The sequence below is a fragment of the Thalassophryne amazonica genome, chromosome 19 (genome assembly GCF_902500255.1).
Source record: "Thalassophryne amazonica chromosome 19, fThaAma1.1, whole genome shotgun sequence".
Taxonomy (NCBI): Eukaryota; Metazoa; Chordata; class Actinopteri; order Batrachoidiformes; family Batrachoididae; genus Thalassophryne; species Thalassophryne amazonica.
Window position 1 is genome coordinate 58,972,227 of NC_047121.1, and position 16,943 is coordinate 58,989,169.

General features: G+C 43.8%; 1 protein-coding gene across 1 annotated transcript in view; it reads right to left on the minus strand.

The window, feature by feature from the left end:
• Window positions 1-1,178: 1,178 nt before the first annotated feature.
• akap6 (A kinase (PRKA) anchor protein 6) overlaps window positions 1,179-16,943 on the minus strand; it is a 103,937-nt gene continuing 88,172 nt past the window's right edge. The window contains 8 exon segments of the mRNA XM_034195123.1: window positions 1,179-1,456; window positions 1,459-1,897; window positions 1,954-2,003; window positions 2,290-2,701; window positions 4,469-7,165; window positions 9,002-9,160; window positions 9,434-9,517; window positions 14,497-14,763. Coding sequence (XP_034051014.1) covers window positions 1,320-1,456; window positions 1,459-1,897; window positions 1,954-2,003; window positions 2,290-2,701; window positions 4,469-7,165; window positions 9,002-9,160; window positions 9,434-9,517; window positions 14,497-14,763 — 4,245 coding nt within the window. The 3' untranslated portion in view covers window positions 1,179-1,319.

Below are 16,943 nucleotides of genomic sequence, written 5' to 3' on the forward strand. Positions count from 1 at the left end.
AGCAATTTGAGAGTCGTTTGTTCTTTTGTCACAGAATCAAACCCCACTTCCAAGAATTGAAGAAGAATGATGCAGGACGCTTTTGACTCCCGTGCGTTTCGCTGAGGTTTGTTGTGGGATCAATTTTCAGCACTCAGTAAGCAGATCGCTGAATCTGGATTTGGTCGTCTGTGTGGGAGAGAAAAGACAATTTACAGTTTCGTCCTGTTAAAGCTAAAAGTTATCTGACTGGCAGAAAATATAAAACAAATCAAAACATCCACTAAAAGGAAAGTTCGGTTTAACTGGAAGAAAAAAAATTCCACTTCAAGATTAAAAACACAACACGGAAAATAGGAATAATGACATAAATAATACAAGAAAAATGTAGAAATAATAAAATAAATAATAATCATATAATAATATAAAATCTTCTGCAGTCAGTAACATCAAAGAGGCAACAGGAAATGACTTTTATACAATAAAAAAAAAAAGTTTTAAAAGCCGACAAACAGAAAAAAATGAAAAAATGAAAAGAATAGCACACACAAACCTTAACACAATCCAAAAATGATCAAAAGAATCAATTTAAATAAAGTAACCTTGTACACCCCCCCAACACACACACACACACACACACACACACACACACACACACACACACACACACACACACACACACACACACACACACACACACACACAAAACTGAGAGAGACCCCACCCCACCTCTGGACAAACAACCAATCAGAATCAACCAAATCAAAGCACAACAACTACAAAACGACATCATTTCCTGGAACTCAAACTCACAAACATTATCTGATGAATCAAAGAAAGCTGCTAATAAATGTCACAACAGTGTGATGGAAGAAAATAAATCAAGCTGATGAACAGGATCAGAGATGATTAGACAAACAAACAAGACGAAAACAACAACAACAAAGCAGTTTGTCTCTGCAAACCACAATATGACCAACAGTGACACCTGCTGGACCATCACGACAAAACACAGACGCACGCACACAAACACAAACACACACACACAAAAAAATCAAGAAAAACCAGCTTCATTGTTTTTATGTTTTCATGTTAATTATAATTGAGTCAAGATTTGTTTTCTTTGGTAAAAGTGAAATAACGCTGCGCTACAGAGAGGACGCTGACTCCAGCAGGCCGGTCGATGACGTGACCGGATTCATTTTGTGAAGATCGGCGACTTTAATAAATGAAAACAATGTTCTGTGATAGTGGTGCAGACTAATTCCTGCAGCAAAGACTAAAGCGCTCTCTTAAGGTATGATATCCTGTGGCAGCGGATCAGACTAATACCTGTAACACTAACCTGCTTTACAGCTGCTCCGCTTGCCGCCGCCGCTGCTCCTCCTCCTCCTCCTCCTCCACCTATCGGCGTCTCTCATCAGGGAGCAGTTAATTTTGGGATTAGTACTTGTGGTGGTGGTGGCGGGCTCTTTGAGGGATTTGTAGCAGCGCTGCAGACGCTTATCTTGGTCATTATGGGGTCCATATTGGATTCTAGCGTTTTAGTATCTGCCAAACATTTGGCGGCGGCAGTGGAGGAGTCCATCAGGGAGACAAGCACCCGGGGATTAAGATAAGGAGGCCCCTCATTACGAGGCCTCTCCTCCTGCAGCGAGGCCACACTTCCTGTGAGGATGCTGCAGGAGGACACGCCGCTCGATGGGACCAGCTGCTCAGAAAGTTTGTGTTTCCACTTAAACGAATGATCTGACACAATCCGATTCCAGGAAGAAACGGGTCGCAAATTCAGAGGCGAGTCTGAGCTCCACAGTCGCTCATTTTCATTTCCATCCAACCACCACAGGGGGGCACTAAATACTACACTGGACACTTGTTGCTCTGTGGAGAGTCTGTGTTTGACGCTGGCAGCATTGTGCTAGTTCCCGTTGGCTCAAATTAAGGACAGTGGTTCCCAAACTGGGGGGCTGGTACATGTAAGGGAGCAGAGGCCAAACATGAAGCACAAAAAAAGTTATTCTGATCTAAACAAAAACAAACCAAACAAGCAAGCAAGAAAACAGGAGGACGTATGAATCCTGCCTTGCTCATGGGTTTTGTGGCTGTTTGCTCAAATTGTGACTTTCACTTTTGTTCACATGAAATAAACACGTAGGACGGTGTGTTGACACCATGTTATTGGTTTTTGGACTTAAACAGGCAGCCTGAGAGGAAGTGATCCATGTTCACTCATTCACTCTGACATCATGTCTTTATGACGCCTTCTTGAAGCCGCTGGTCAGAATTTTAAACACGAGGGTTAGAACTAACTGTGGTTCAGGTCTGAACTGGACAGAAAGACCAGGCTGGGAGGAGACCTGCGGGGCTTTGCGGTCAGCACCATGCTGTAGCAAAGTGGCGGTCCGAGGTAGACCTCCTCTGTACAGGCTGCAAACAGCGTCTCCTCGTCCCTGATATCCGGGCTGAGGGGCGGGGCCACACTCTGGACGTCCACTGGTGTTACATCACTCAGGCTGTTCCTGGACTCAGCTTCAGGGGTCAGCTCGGGTTTGGGGCTCCTGGGGCCGGGTGGCGGGGTGACGCTGGATACTTCTGGGGTGGACGTCTTGTCCACGGAGAACTGAGTGACCTCCCCACAGTCACTGTCATGTGAGGACAGAGACAGGTAGGAGTAGAAATCTCCTTCTCTGAGCTGCAGAGGCCGACGGGAGCGTTCCAGCACCTGCAAGGAAGGAGAGCAGAAAGGAGGTGAATGAGGAGGAGGAGAAAATAAAGTGCTTTACGACTCATTATCAGCTGCACAATGGGGGCAATCTGGGCCTAAAGCACCTTGCTCAGTGGCACTCAGTGGTGGATAAGGCACAGTCAGATCTACCGACCTTCTGAGGGCAAGGTCACGAACTCTAACCTTTAGGCTATCACATCGTGAGGGGAAAGAGGACAAAATGAAAGAGAGAAAGATGAAAAGGAGAAAGAAAGGGAAAGAGGAGGAAGAAGAGGGGTGAGATAGAGAAGAGAATGGGTCCTCACCCTTTAACATCCAGAGACGCCTGAGAAAATCTTACTGAGTCCAGACATCAAAGGTCAGAGGTGTTTGGTGACGCTGATGTCTTTGCAGAAGAACAAAAGTCCAAGTTTTTATGGTCCTGGGCCCTGATTTCAATCTAACCCTGTCCTCTGTATCTTCCTCTGTCACATCAACCACCTGCATGTCCTCCCTCACCACATCCATAAACCTCCTCTTTGACCTCCCTCTTCTCCTCCTTCCTGGTGGTGAGTCCTCAGCATCGTTCTTCCTATATACCCTGGATCCCTCCTCTGCACATGTCCAAACCATCTCAAACTTGTCTGAAGAACAAGCATGAATAAATTAAAATTTGCGACTCGCACTCCTAAGATTTGGGCTACAGTGCCCCTACTTATAACAGTCTGAAGTCGTGATGACACATACATGATGAGTTTCATGTTCAAATGCGCCAAATGGTTATGCATGGCTGCATCTAATCAGGCTATTTAACGTGTTGCTGACTTTGTCATCTTTCGTATATCCACCCTTCGTGAACATAACAGCAGTTGTGTCACAATATTTTCAATGTTACATTTCTATTTCACCATCGGGACATGCCAAGTCTTCATTGAAGGGTGAATAAATAACGGACTTTTAGACTTTGAAAATCAGAGATAATCTCAGGTTCTGCATCAGTGTTGGAGAAATAACCAACATTTGGAAAAGTCAAAGCTGAATCAATTTGAACAAATGTGTTGAGCAGAAACTGTGATCTGAAGGCAAAATTGGGAACTACATAAAAACCTTTCATTCATCTATCTATCTATCTATATCTATATATATATATATATATATATATATATATATATAGTAAAGAAAGACTAGTGTCCACAGTCTGAGACCATTGTCCTCAAGCACGTTTAGAACCTGTGACCAGACGTCAGCGTTACTTTATCCACATGTCCTTGTTCCACATAAGTGTTGTTGTGTTAACTCTGTTTATACATTTTGCTGTTGAAAAGACAGAAAACTCAACAAGCAAGAAATTAGAAAGAAATCAGTGGTAAAGTTATTAATAAATTATTTTTAGGAAGAAAAAAAAAAATATTTCTAGAATGCTCTGTCAAAAGTCATGAATTAGTAGTTTTTAGAAAAAAAAAGTCTTAGAGAATTGCAGTGTTAAAAGCCAGCTGTTTTCAGGAAAAAGTCCTAGAATGCAATGCAAAATTTATTCAAACCAAATTTTTAAGAATCTACATTTGATTAAACCTCGATATCTGCACATTTTCTCTGCAGCAGGTCGACATCTTGATGGCTTTCAAAATGTTTCATCGCTCATCCCTTGAACAAGATGTCCATTTGCTGCAGAGTAAAACTCTCGATATCTCCGACTTTAATAACAGAGAACCTTCAGCAAGGACTTGGTTTTTAAAACCAATGACTGTTGGAATGTGAAGAGTCTTAAGGTACCTTGTGCTTGATCTGAGCCAGTGAAGTGGATCCTAGAAGTATGCTGGTTTTGGGCTGGTTTAAAGCTTCAGCTCCGTTCTCACCAGTGGTTTCCATGACTATGTTATGCTCCTTCTCCTCTGTGGGGTGTGGATGGTGGGATGAAGAGGAGGTGGTGGTGGTGGAGGAAAGATGGCTGCAGCAATGAGGAATGTGTCGTTTTTTGGGAGGCAGTGGCAATTTATTATCTCGTACTTCTTGCCGGCTTTCCTCTTTCACAACCGCGGAGAACTTGAAGTTTTCCTGAATGGTGATAGCCTTCCGCCCTCCACCTGCCACTCTTTCGTGGAGCAAGGCATCATGGGATCTGCCCTCCTCAAATGATGAGAGGGAAGGAGGGGAGGGGATGGAGGAGCGGTGGCATGGTAACTCCTCGCTGAGCTGATCAGCCAATGAGGAAGCCCGACTACATGTAAAGGACAGAAGGTCACGTGACAGAGACTGTGGAACTGGTGTTATCTTCATGTCATAAACTGACTCATCTGTTTGGGGGAGCGTGTTCCCCTCCCTGAGCGATTCTCCTTTCTTTACGAACACACTTGATTCGTCTTGTAGAAGATCATCGCCCTCGTCTTTCGCACTTGCACAGCTCTGATCGATGTTCCCGTTCTCCAGGTCATCTGATAAGAGGCTGACATAGCTCCTTGTTGTCTCCTCATTGTTCTCCTTAGTCTTTTTGGTTTCTGTTGACTGTCTAGCTGCGTGGGACAGAAAACCGCCACGCAGCATGCTCTGAGAAAAGGACACGGAGGAGGAGGAGACGGACAACTTGGTCCCACACTGCAACTCATTCCGAAGTCCCATCTCTGCTTTAGAGGAGGTGCTGCGGAGAGGAGGTCTCATCCAGTTCTGCAACACGTAAGAACGCTCCATCATCACTTCATCATTATCTTCATTACCAGAGGAGAAACCACTGAGTTCGTCCTCGTCCTCACCGTCTCGCACACCAAGTTCCTCCTCTGTAAGTGTCAGTGTGGATGAAGATAAGAGGTCACTGTCATCCTCATCCGTGCACGCTGAGGTACAGGACACATTCACCACCATGCTTAAACTCGCTACATCCAAGTCATCAAATCCATGTCCTCCTTGACCGTTTCCATGGCAGCGTTTCCTGTAATACACTGAGTTAGCATTGGTTGCCATGGCTGGGTCCAGCAAGCATTGCTGCTGGTTTTTCAGCACGACAAAATCTTCAGTCCCTGGAGTGGAGTCTTCATTGTTGTCCAGTTCTGTCAGCGATGCTGTGGCTGAGCTGTTGCTCAATGATGGTGACCCTTTACAGGAGGAACCCAAAGCTCCAGAGAGCAGGCAGCGGCGTCTGTCAAAGTTGGGTGACACGGGGAGTCTGCACCACCGTGGTGAGTTTCTGCAAAGTGTCATATCAGAAACACTACGGGTCATGTGCCCTGCCACAGGTCTCTGGATGTTCTCCAAGCATTTCAGGAGGTCTAGGGTTCTCCTACTTAGCTCTCCAGAAGACCGTTCTACTTGCACATCCTCAACAGTCTTGATCTCTGTGCGCTGCTGCAGATCTAACTCCCCAAGGCTGGAGAGGCAGCCAGTGTCGTCCTGATTAGTGCTACTACATGGAAGCAGGATGCTGTCCAGAGATGGGCTGCAGTGAGGAGAATCTTTCATGGATGGAAATAACTCTACACCGAGAGCCAACAGAGATTCCAGAGAGGAGCTCTGAGATAACAATGGTGTTGATGGGCAGCGGCTGACATTAGATGGAGTATCAACTTTGAACTTCATGCTGGAACTCTGTGACCCGTAGTGATTTGAGAAGCCACGACCATTTATGAGCATCTCACCTGCCTCAGATTCTTCTCTACTGTAGCTACTTTGCTTATTCTCTGACTTTTTGTCTCCATTTGCTCTCCTATTGGCTCCACTTTCCTCTTTCCTCTCATTCCCTATCTCACTTTTTTCATCAGACATTAAATCACCTTTCCTCAAACTTTCAGTTTTATCACTTCCATTTTCTTGTTCCTCATCCTGTCCCTGGATTTCAGAGTTTGTCTCTGTGTCTCCCGTATCGCTGACAATCCCACTCTCACTCTCTGACTGTTGACTACTGATTGACTGGCCACTTCCTCGACCGCCATCCCGCTCGGTCTCCATGTATCGGTATCCCACAGTACTCTCACCTCTATGTCCATGTGACACCAAACCACCCAGGAGGTCTGGGATGGATTCAATGGAGGAAAAGGAGGAGTCCTTACTGAGACTCTTTTCCAGGAGTTGCTGTTTACTGACTTTTGTTTTGTGTGATGAAGACGGCACGTACGGAAATTGAGGTCGTCTGTATAACTTGACATCATGAAGGCTGTAAACCTGGTAGGTGGTATTGTTGTCACGGGAATCACGTCGTGAGGCCGCACAGTGTTGACTCTCAGTTGAAGGCTCTCCGCTCGTATGGGAAATGGTCTCAGGACATCGATGAGTGGATACTGTTGTTCCAGTGCAATGATTGCCATTTGAGAGAATGCCATCTGAAGACAGCTTGGGTTTTGTGGGGAGGTCCTGCATCAGGTCTGGTTCTGCTTTTGATGTTATATCCATCTCATCCCATTCCCAGGTCTCATCTAATGCCAAGGTTCCTGGGGTCACTGATACCTGGTTGCTCTGGACCAGGTCTAGACCTTGTCCTAAAAAGCTCCCAGGAACCTACAGATAGTGGGGAGAAGAGCACAAGGGGACAAATAGACATTTTATCATGACATAATCCACAACTGTTTTTGACATCTGCTGTCTTTTGGTTATTTTTGGAGAATGAAAGAATAATGTTTGATGCTGCTATGTAAAGAACAAAACAAAACAAACAAACAAAAAAACTTTAGGCTGTGCCGTTTGAATTTTTAATGGCTCCTGATAAAATCTGTTTCCCCAGTTGCCTGGTGTTGTCATATCAGGTCCAGTACAGACCCACTTTGGGATTTCACACAAGTTTTATGCCAGATGCTGTTCCTAACACAACTCCAGTTACTGTATACATGAAGAAACATGCACAGCCCCTGGTCTTCCCAGGCGGTCTCCCAGCCAAGTAATAAGCAAGACTGACTCTGCTTAACTTCTGAGATCTGAAAGGATCAGGTGTGCTCAGAGTGGCACGGTTACCAAACCTTCAAGGACCACATCATCAAAAGTGCAGGTAAGATGGAAAGTTATCAACCAGAAACAGGAAAATCAGGAAAGAGAAAGTCAAATGTCTGTTTTGTTCATAATGAAATACGATGGGTACGGTCCATCATCCTGCTGGAGCTTTTGCATTTCAGGTATCGTCCTTGAACTGTAATGGCTCTCTAAAGGGTTCTGTCTTGCATTGTTGTTCATAGCTTTGCTGCCTCCAGTTCTGTGCCTTTCGTCAAGATGTCCAAACAGCTTAACGTTATTCTGCCAGGCCTTCTGTGTCCATGGAGTGGCTTCCAGTGGAAGAGTATCACATAGTCCTAAATGTGTGATAGCAATATGTAGTCTGTTTGAACAACATGGTATCAGTGGTTTTCAAACACCATCTTGTTTTAAGAAAACCCTTCTGTGTTCCACCATGAAGCTATATAACTGGTGATGCAAACAACCAAAATTGCACTATGCAGAGTTTCTCCAGTCACAGCCACAGATGCTTATAACTCCTTCAGAGCTGTCTGGGTGTCTTGGTGGCTTCCCTCACTAGTCTCTTTCTTGCACAGTCACTCAGTTTTTGAGAAATGGAAACAGTGTAGTACTGTACGGGAGGTACAGTACTACACTGTTTCCATTTCTCAACGATTGATGGAAATGTACTTGACTTGTCTTAAACAAAACTTGCAGAAACTTGTCAGTGTGCCAAGAACCACAGTTTTATCTGTGTGTTTTATTTCACTTTGTGAAAGTTTTTTGGCTACTGTTTGATAACATTACACTTTCAAATATGTTCGTTTGCATCATTAACGAGTCCGTATGTTTGAGGTCAGTCTATATTGTCATTTCCATCTTCCATGAGCCATCATGAAGTGGATCAGGACTGACGTTTTAATTCAATTCAATTAATTTTATTTGTAACGCGCCAAATCACAACAAAGCTGCCTGAAGACACTTCACATGAGTGAGGTCTAAGTTTACCAACCCCGCAGAGCAAACACACAGGCAACAGCGGTAAGAAAAACTCCCTCTAGTGATAATGAGGACGAAACCTCAAGCAGACCAGATCCAGGGGGGTGACCCAGTGCTTCGGCCATTCCAACAGTTACAAGGTTTTTACATATTGTACAAGCGTTTCTTTACAATCAGAAGAAACAGAAGAGCAACAAAAACAGAACCCTTAATTGAAAATATAGTCCATCTTGAGTCTCATAGGCGTCCACGCTCTTCACAGCGATAAAAACACAGACTTGGCTGTTTAGACTCAATTTTACTGATGAATGCTTGGATAGCTGAAAAAAAATGGAGTTTGGTGCAAAAGATGAATCTGGAACCAAATGGCACTGTTCTTCAATCATTTATGTAAAAACCATCTCTGATGACCATCAGTGCTCTGACCTGCAGCTCTCGCTTCAGTCTGTTCTGCCATTGCAGCGCCTGCATCACAATCGCTTCCCACCTCCTCTCCAGGTTGATAGACAGCAGCTGGAGAGCCTCCTGGTGCTGCTCCACATCTGGGTCCACCTTCGCCACAGAGCCAGACTGTACCGGAGAACACAAAGGCCACTTTTATTTTTTTTAATAATTATTACATTAAACGTGGTGAAAGTTTTCAGAAATAATATGTCAGAAATAGTTAATATACAAAATGCTTGATGTCAGTGTTTCTTTTTATAAAAGCAGAGAAGTAATTGGTTAGAAGATTGGGATAGAGCACATCACAGTGTGTGGCGAATACAGCTTAATTTCATGCTACAGATTTTTATGGATTCAACAGAGCGACTGGATGATTCTGGTTTGGATTCTGTTACCCACCAGACTTTGCTGCAGCAGCTTCTGACAGAGCTTCAAAACTGAAGAAACTCCTCGGCGCCTGGATCGTATATCTGCGCACAGAGACTGAAAAACAGATGTAAAGTCACCTGCTGTAGGTTCAAACAATAAAACACTGCAGTGATAAAAAAAAAAAAACTCAGCTTCACCACACAAGTCAATTCATCCTGAACCATCAGCTCTGGTACATTTTCATCACAAGGATCATCATTAAGCATTCTGTGGCTTATTTTTATGACTGTGATGAGTAAGAGTGAGGAACCTTGGATTGACCCTGAAACATGAGGCAAGGACCTCTGAACTCACTCTGAAGACTCTCCTTTGGAAACAGGGTGAGGAACTACAGGCTGGTTTCACTCTTACAGAGAGGATGAGACGCTCTGCTTTTACACTTAGAGAAGGGACTCGATCTTACGACCTGGCTGACTGGCTCCACGCTCACACAGATCACTGGGAAACTACACCAACTGCCTCGCGTTTCAGCCCAAGGCATCATGGATGTCTCCTCCTTCCACGTCTGTACCCTTTGAGACAAGCTAAGAAGGTCTGACATCAAGAGTTCAGAGCAGAACTGCTTCATGTTAAAAGGATCCTTTGGAGGTTTTCTAAGCAAATGCAGCTGGAAGGAAACCCAGGCTTGAACCAAAGCACATGGGAAGGATTACAAATTCCATCCGGCCTGGGATCTCTGGATACCAAATGAGGTTTCTAGAGAATGGATTGAAGGAGAGATATCTGAATGACCTTATTTCAGTAAGATGGCTTCATTTAGTCCTTTGGATACCAAAAGACAATCCAAAAGAGTGGAGTCATGCCACTCTTTGAAAAACAGATTCATCTTCATACATTCATTAAACTTGTAACAGATAAGATAAAAGAGAAGACATGAAACAAGAAAAATACTGGAGACCACCCCATTAATATAAAGGATTTAAAGGGCACTGATGCGGAGCTTTGCTGCATCTACAGTATCCACTGATTCCACAAAGATCACAGCATCATCCACAAAGTCAAGGTGCTTTTCCTCACTAGCAAAAGCACAACCGGACCCAACATCCAGTCAATGCAAGCATTGAAAAGTGTAAGAGCCAGAACACATCACTGAGGAACACCAATTTTCACTGTGAAAAACTCAAGAGCCTCTGCCTCCACTCTGTACAGCACATGCAGTATCTGTGTACAGGCTACCTATGACGTCCAGTAACTTCTTGGGGATCCCTCAAATACTCAGGGGCTCCCAGAGAGCACTCCAGAAAGCAGGGGGTGGTGTGGGGGGAACAATATAAATGGTTGAGGGTTAGGGACAAAAGTGGCCAAATATTTATTGCAACATAAAACATGGTGACTGGTTGAAGCCACACTGCAAAAATCATCACTGAACATCCAATTTTCATAAAATTTACGTACATTTCCACATTCATCACAAAGTTAGATTGAGCTAGCTGAAAGCACCTCCGCTCTGAGCGTTCTGGCAACAAACAAAACAAACAAACTCAGTTCTTGATTCTACTATCCTGCTTTGGATAGCAATAGGACAGACTTTCACTGAATTTTATATATAAGGTATGTCCATTTATTTTAATATTTTTAATTGCTATGTCAGAAGAAAACAAAATCCTACTTCCCATGTCTTCTTGTCGCTGCACAAATAAGTACTGAATAGAGCTCAGAGAGAGCATTCAGACAGCTGAAGACACGGAAAACATCAGAGGAATGTGTGATGGCATTAAAAAGGCCTTTGGCCCAACACAGTCCAAGACAGCCCCCTTAAGTCATCCTCATGGAAAGTAATCATCAACAAAAGGAAACAGATGGAGAGATGGGTTGGACCTTTATCTGACTTCTACTCTAGTTAGAATACTGCAGCACCAGCAGCCCTAGATTGTATCGAGTGCCGACCAACCATGAATGTGCCCGATATGGATCCCACCAATGAGGAGCTGAGCAAGGCTACCAACAACATAGCCCCAGGCAAGACCCCAGGTTGTGATGGGATTCCACCAGACCTCGTCAAATATGGCAAGTCTACCCTCTTTCAGCCTCTTCACAAAGTCCTCTGCCAGTGCTGGTAGGAAGGATGTGCACTACAGGACTTGAGGGATTCCAAGATATTACCCTCTAGATTCTAGAAGAACAAATGTGAGAGAAGTGACTAACAACTACAGATGTCTTTCGCTACTCAGTATTGTTGGCACAATTTTTGCATGGGTCATCCTAGTCTATCTGCAGAAGTTACTATAACTGAACGTGTCTATTCAGAATCTCAGTGTAGTTTCCGTGCAAAGAGCTCCACAACAGACATGATCTTTTCACCTTGTCAACTTCAAGAGACATGTAGAAAACAGGAAAAGGCTTTTATACATTGCCTTCAATGACCTCACCAAAGCTTATTACCTCATCAGCAGAGATAGTCTTTTGCTGGAATCTTTCCATGCCAATATGAAGGGAACTGTCTAGTTCAATGGCACTTCTTCTGAAAAAAGTAAGTCCCTTCAGCTGCTCCCTTGTTTTCACTGCATGTTGAATTGTCACAAGTTTTATGTCGGATGCCCTTCCTGACACAATTCCACATTATATGGAGAAATGAAGCAGGAGTGAGGTTTGAACCGAGAACCTTCCGCACTGAAACCAAGCAGACTAACCACTTGGCCACCACCCCTACTGGGGCATTTCTTCTGAACCCTTCATTATTCACAATGAAATCACCCATCATGTCCAGTCGAATGTCACTGCTGAAACGGTCATCAATCAGTGATTGAAGCCAGGACTAAAAAAAATAAATAAATAAAATCGGCCTTGCAGAGAAAAAGCTCATCACAATCAGAGTGTAGACGAGGACGAAGACAAGACACCTACAGAATAACAACGTCTAAGCAACACAATACACTTACTGACAGATATAATGCTGAACATCTGTCATGGGGTACTGAAGGATTCAGTACCCAACCACTGGTGCTACAGTACCCCACCAACAGTAGATGTATCTGCACAATAATGAAATCTGGCCTCTTCCAGGTATACAGACCTCAGAGAGTGTCGTCACTACAATGTGGAGCTTTCTAAGCTCCGTTGACAGGAATGGAAGACGGCCATCCTTGATAAGAGGAACAATGTTCCACCTGCACCATCCGCTTGAGGTTTGCCACCTTACAGTGGAAATCCCACCAACACCACACTAGTTACTATGCACTAGTGACCCCCCATTTCCTTCATACTATATAAGACTCTTTGTGCTATCCAGCAGATTCTTTTTCAGTGATGACAATCCAAATTACCCCCCCACCCCCCATTTCCTTCATACTATGTCCCATCATCCAAAGGAAGGCAGCAGCAGAATTCCAACCTGTAAAAGATCTTCCAAAAGAAATTATATATGCTTAAAGCTGAGAAATACTCAAACACTTTATCGATATACTATGAGACAACTGTGTGTGTGAGTGTGTCCCTCTCCTGTCCAAACAACACTTTGAAACTTTGAAATGGAATCAAACTTGGTACACATATACTTTGACATACTTGGAGTGACAAAGGGTACTGAACATTTTTGTGAATATTAGCATGGGGGTGGGGAGCAGAAACATATTGGCATAAGGGGAGAGACTTTTGTGCTGCATCAGCATCAGAAAGTATGCTAAAAGGTTGGTGTCATACTTTTCTATTCTCTTGTTCTTTTTCCTTTGAACGTTTTACCTATTCATTTTTGGAAGTAACAGTAATGTCAAGCTTCCTGTCAAGCCGTGCTTTGCCATGTCATGAGCGCCTTGCATGGCCGCACCCTGACATCGGTGTGTGAGTGGGTGCGTGTGAATGGGTGAATGAGAGGCAACCATGTAAGGCACATTGAGCGTCTGATTTAAATAGAAACATGCTATATAAATGCATTCAATCATTCAATTACCATCAACAACCCTCAGAGACAGCCTCATAAACTGGAACCCCTGAGAACATCTTCCTCTTCGCACCAAAGGGACAGACAAGAAACGTGGTGGACCATGAGGTGCTGTAAATGAACTGTCGCTTCTTGAGGCAGCTTTAGCCACGCCCTAAAGCTCGTACTCGACTCCAGCTCAAACTGGACAACAAAAACCACACTATATGGCCTGATGCTCTGATGCGATCCGACTACTCACATTGTACGTTCAAAAACCACACGTCGGACTCGTGTTTCCAGGAGCAAAACGTAAACAGAAGCTTTTTTTTTTTTCAAACTTTATTTACATTTCTTATTTTTCAAAGTTTTAACAAAAACAAACAAACAAAAAACAATACAAGACTACATGAGTTGAATAAAGGGGAAAAAAAAAAGAAACAGAAGCTGCTCTCCCAAAGACATAATCACTGTTTATGCTCTCTCCAATTCCACGTCGGTGTTTGCACATGCACAGTGCGAGAGGTTGGACGCTTGTAGCGCTGCTTCAGCAGCGGGATACCCTCACGACGACCGACCAGAATATCAAACAGGTTTGATTTTCATCTGACCATACAACTGCTGATCGGGAGGTGGTTGTGAGAGGTTAGACGCAGCTCGTTACTCCATGTACACCACACAATGCAGGACGCATGATTAAGCTGAAACTTGGCGCGATCCAAAAAATTTCTCGCACGAGTGAAAAATCGGCTGAAAAAGGGCCAAAACTCGCACAGTGTAAGCCCAGGTTAACAGTTCTCTGGAATCCGGGGTAGGTGGGATGTGATAGCTTTGTTGATGAAGTAGTTTTCATTTCAGTCTGAATCAAACCCACCCGCCCTGGGACGGGTAACCAGCTAGTTTACATATATTTTAATAATTAAATATTTAGAAACACTTATGTGTGTTTTAGTTTTACATATACTGTGTACCTAAAACATCTGCAGAGTACCTCAGTCCATCTGTCTCCTGATCACCAACAGGGAAATCAGCACGCAGCTTAAATACAATAAACGGATGCATTTAAAATAAAACATTGGCTTCTGAAGCCGACATCACATCTCACTGCGTTTATATGAAGTATTCAAACTTGTGGCCACAAACGTAGCCACCAAGGTGAAGCCGAAACCTGTCTTACCTTGAAGCACAGTAGTTGCTCGGCACTGTCTTTTTCCTGGCTGAGGCACGAGTTGAAGATCAGGAGCTCAGTGTCTCGTAGCCAAACCTTCAGCTCTTTGATACGAGCCTCCAGCTGCTCCAGCAGAGAGCTCATCTGCAGCGATGCGGCAGACTGAGTGCTGCTTGTGGTAACATTTGGCCCACCAACCAAAGGGCAGCTTGTAATGGCTGATGAAGGTGGCCTCCACTGGAAAGGACCCACTCCAGAATCAACTGAGAGGATTTTCTGCACAGTAAAAAAAGAAAAAAAAGGTAGGGCAGTGAGAGGATGTTCCATGCAGAGGAGCACATCCATCAATACCTGCATGGACATTAATAGTGGAGTAGTGGAGTAGTGTGGTGAATTGCAGTGAGGCATTACATGAGCACATGCTGCCAGACTTGGCTCGAAGGATCAGCCACCAGAACCCAAACACTGAAGATGACTGTCGTCAGGAGAATGAGTCTTGATATGAAAAGGCAACTGAAGCTTTGGTGCTGGAATTAAGTTGAAGTGTCCATATTAACAGTTTATCTTCTTTTTAAAAATTAACTAAATGCCACGGCTTTCCCCTTACAGAGCTGGGACTTGCCGGACCTCTCCCCACAAAGTTAATCTATCACTTGTAAGTTTGGTTGTACAGTTTCAATGTAGTTTGTACCCAAAGTGCGTGCAGACCTCATGCTACTCACAGACCTCAATACACCCGGTGTCGCAGACCGAAAAAGTCCACTCCTAAAAACTGGTCCACCCTGCCTCCACTGCACATGTGTCATTTGAGACCACGGCAGCTCCTGTGAGATGGACTCTCGTCACCCAAAGTGATCAAAGGGAATAATGTGATTATTAACCATCAGATGACAAAGTAAAACCTCTTAAATCATTCTAAAGTCAGTTTTAAGCAGGAACAAGGCAATAATAGGTGATGCTTTGAAATGACTGACACGCAGTGATCGCATCAGCTAGCAGCTCGTGTACCTGCGGCACCCTGATTGCTTCCTCCGTCTTTTATGATGAAATAATGTGAAAATGATTGTTGCCCAAAAGCTTCAGATATCTGTTGCTGAGACAGATGACTGGAGGGCAGTTTGAAGCAGAAACGAGGTGATAATCCGTTAACCGCGGCTAATGACGCATGCGCAGTGAAGGCAGGGCGGACTGATTTTTAGGGGGGGTGACACCGGTGTAACAGTTTATCTTCCCCCCTGGATATCTTACCCCCCACCCCAATATTTTGCCAAACCGGTATCTCCCCCCCCCCCACCCCACCGGGGGGAAGCTATCCAGGGAGGGAAGCTATATTGTTAGACCGACTTATGGCAGTTATTCTGCATGGGAGCTCACTTCAGAGCGCAATGTACATTAGCAAAATGTCACAGCTTCCCACATCCAGACCCCCCTCCCCAATATATTTAAAAATATTCCCCTGTCTCCTTAGTTTCTCATTTTACATGAGTGATAAGGCTGATGCCAATTGAAATACTCTCCATTGGTATTTCAAAAAAATTGGGAAAATGCTGACGCTTCCCCAACAGGAACAAACCGTTTTTGCTTTAAATTAATTTAATGTAGTTAATTGAAAAACCTTTCAACTCAGAGACCATATTATCATGTTGGTTGAGTATATTTGAAACAGGTACTTTCAGTAAATAAAGACAGAAATGGGCTACATATTCACAGTTGGCACTTTGGCTGATTTATTTCAACTTACATGAATAAATTACTTTATTCAAACATTTCAGCTCACCTCTGTGCGCTGCAGTAAGTCTTGCAGTTCAGTTAATTCCTTTCCACTAGTTTCTGTTTAACTGTGGGCAGACACGAAATACACTCATTTGGTGGTTTTAGTATTTTTGCATAATTTTAACGTTTTAAAAAAGAATAAGCTCTGGTTGTGATGGTTGCTTAAAAATCTTTTTGTGATGCACTCTGCTAATATCACTAATAAATCATTTATGTTTACCTGATATAAAAAAAAATGGTTTGGTGTTGCCAGATGTGGGGGAAAAAGCACCATCAGGCTGAGGTGGAGCATTTTTGCATCATACTGTCTTTGAAAACAGTTTAAGGTCTGGTTTAACATCTGCCATATACAGTCAGCCGGTGGATGCACCATAATTTGCTTTCAAAACACATCTGCCAAACCCGCAGGAAAACTGTGGATGCAGCAATACCAGACTCTATTTTGAAGCCAGCCATGCAAAATAATATCATGCCCACGATGGACAAACATAAAATGCTGAACAAAGAAAGCAACAATTACACAGAACCGAAACTAAGACACACCCGTCCCTGGATCGCCACAGTGATGGTGGGAGCTGTATTGTCTGGAGCTTTAGCTTCTGGTAGGGCCAACCTTGGCAAATTGGTCCCAGGTGAGCAGACAGACAAAAGGTGATCCAAAAAAACCGGGCATGAATGGACAA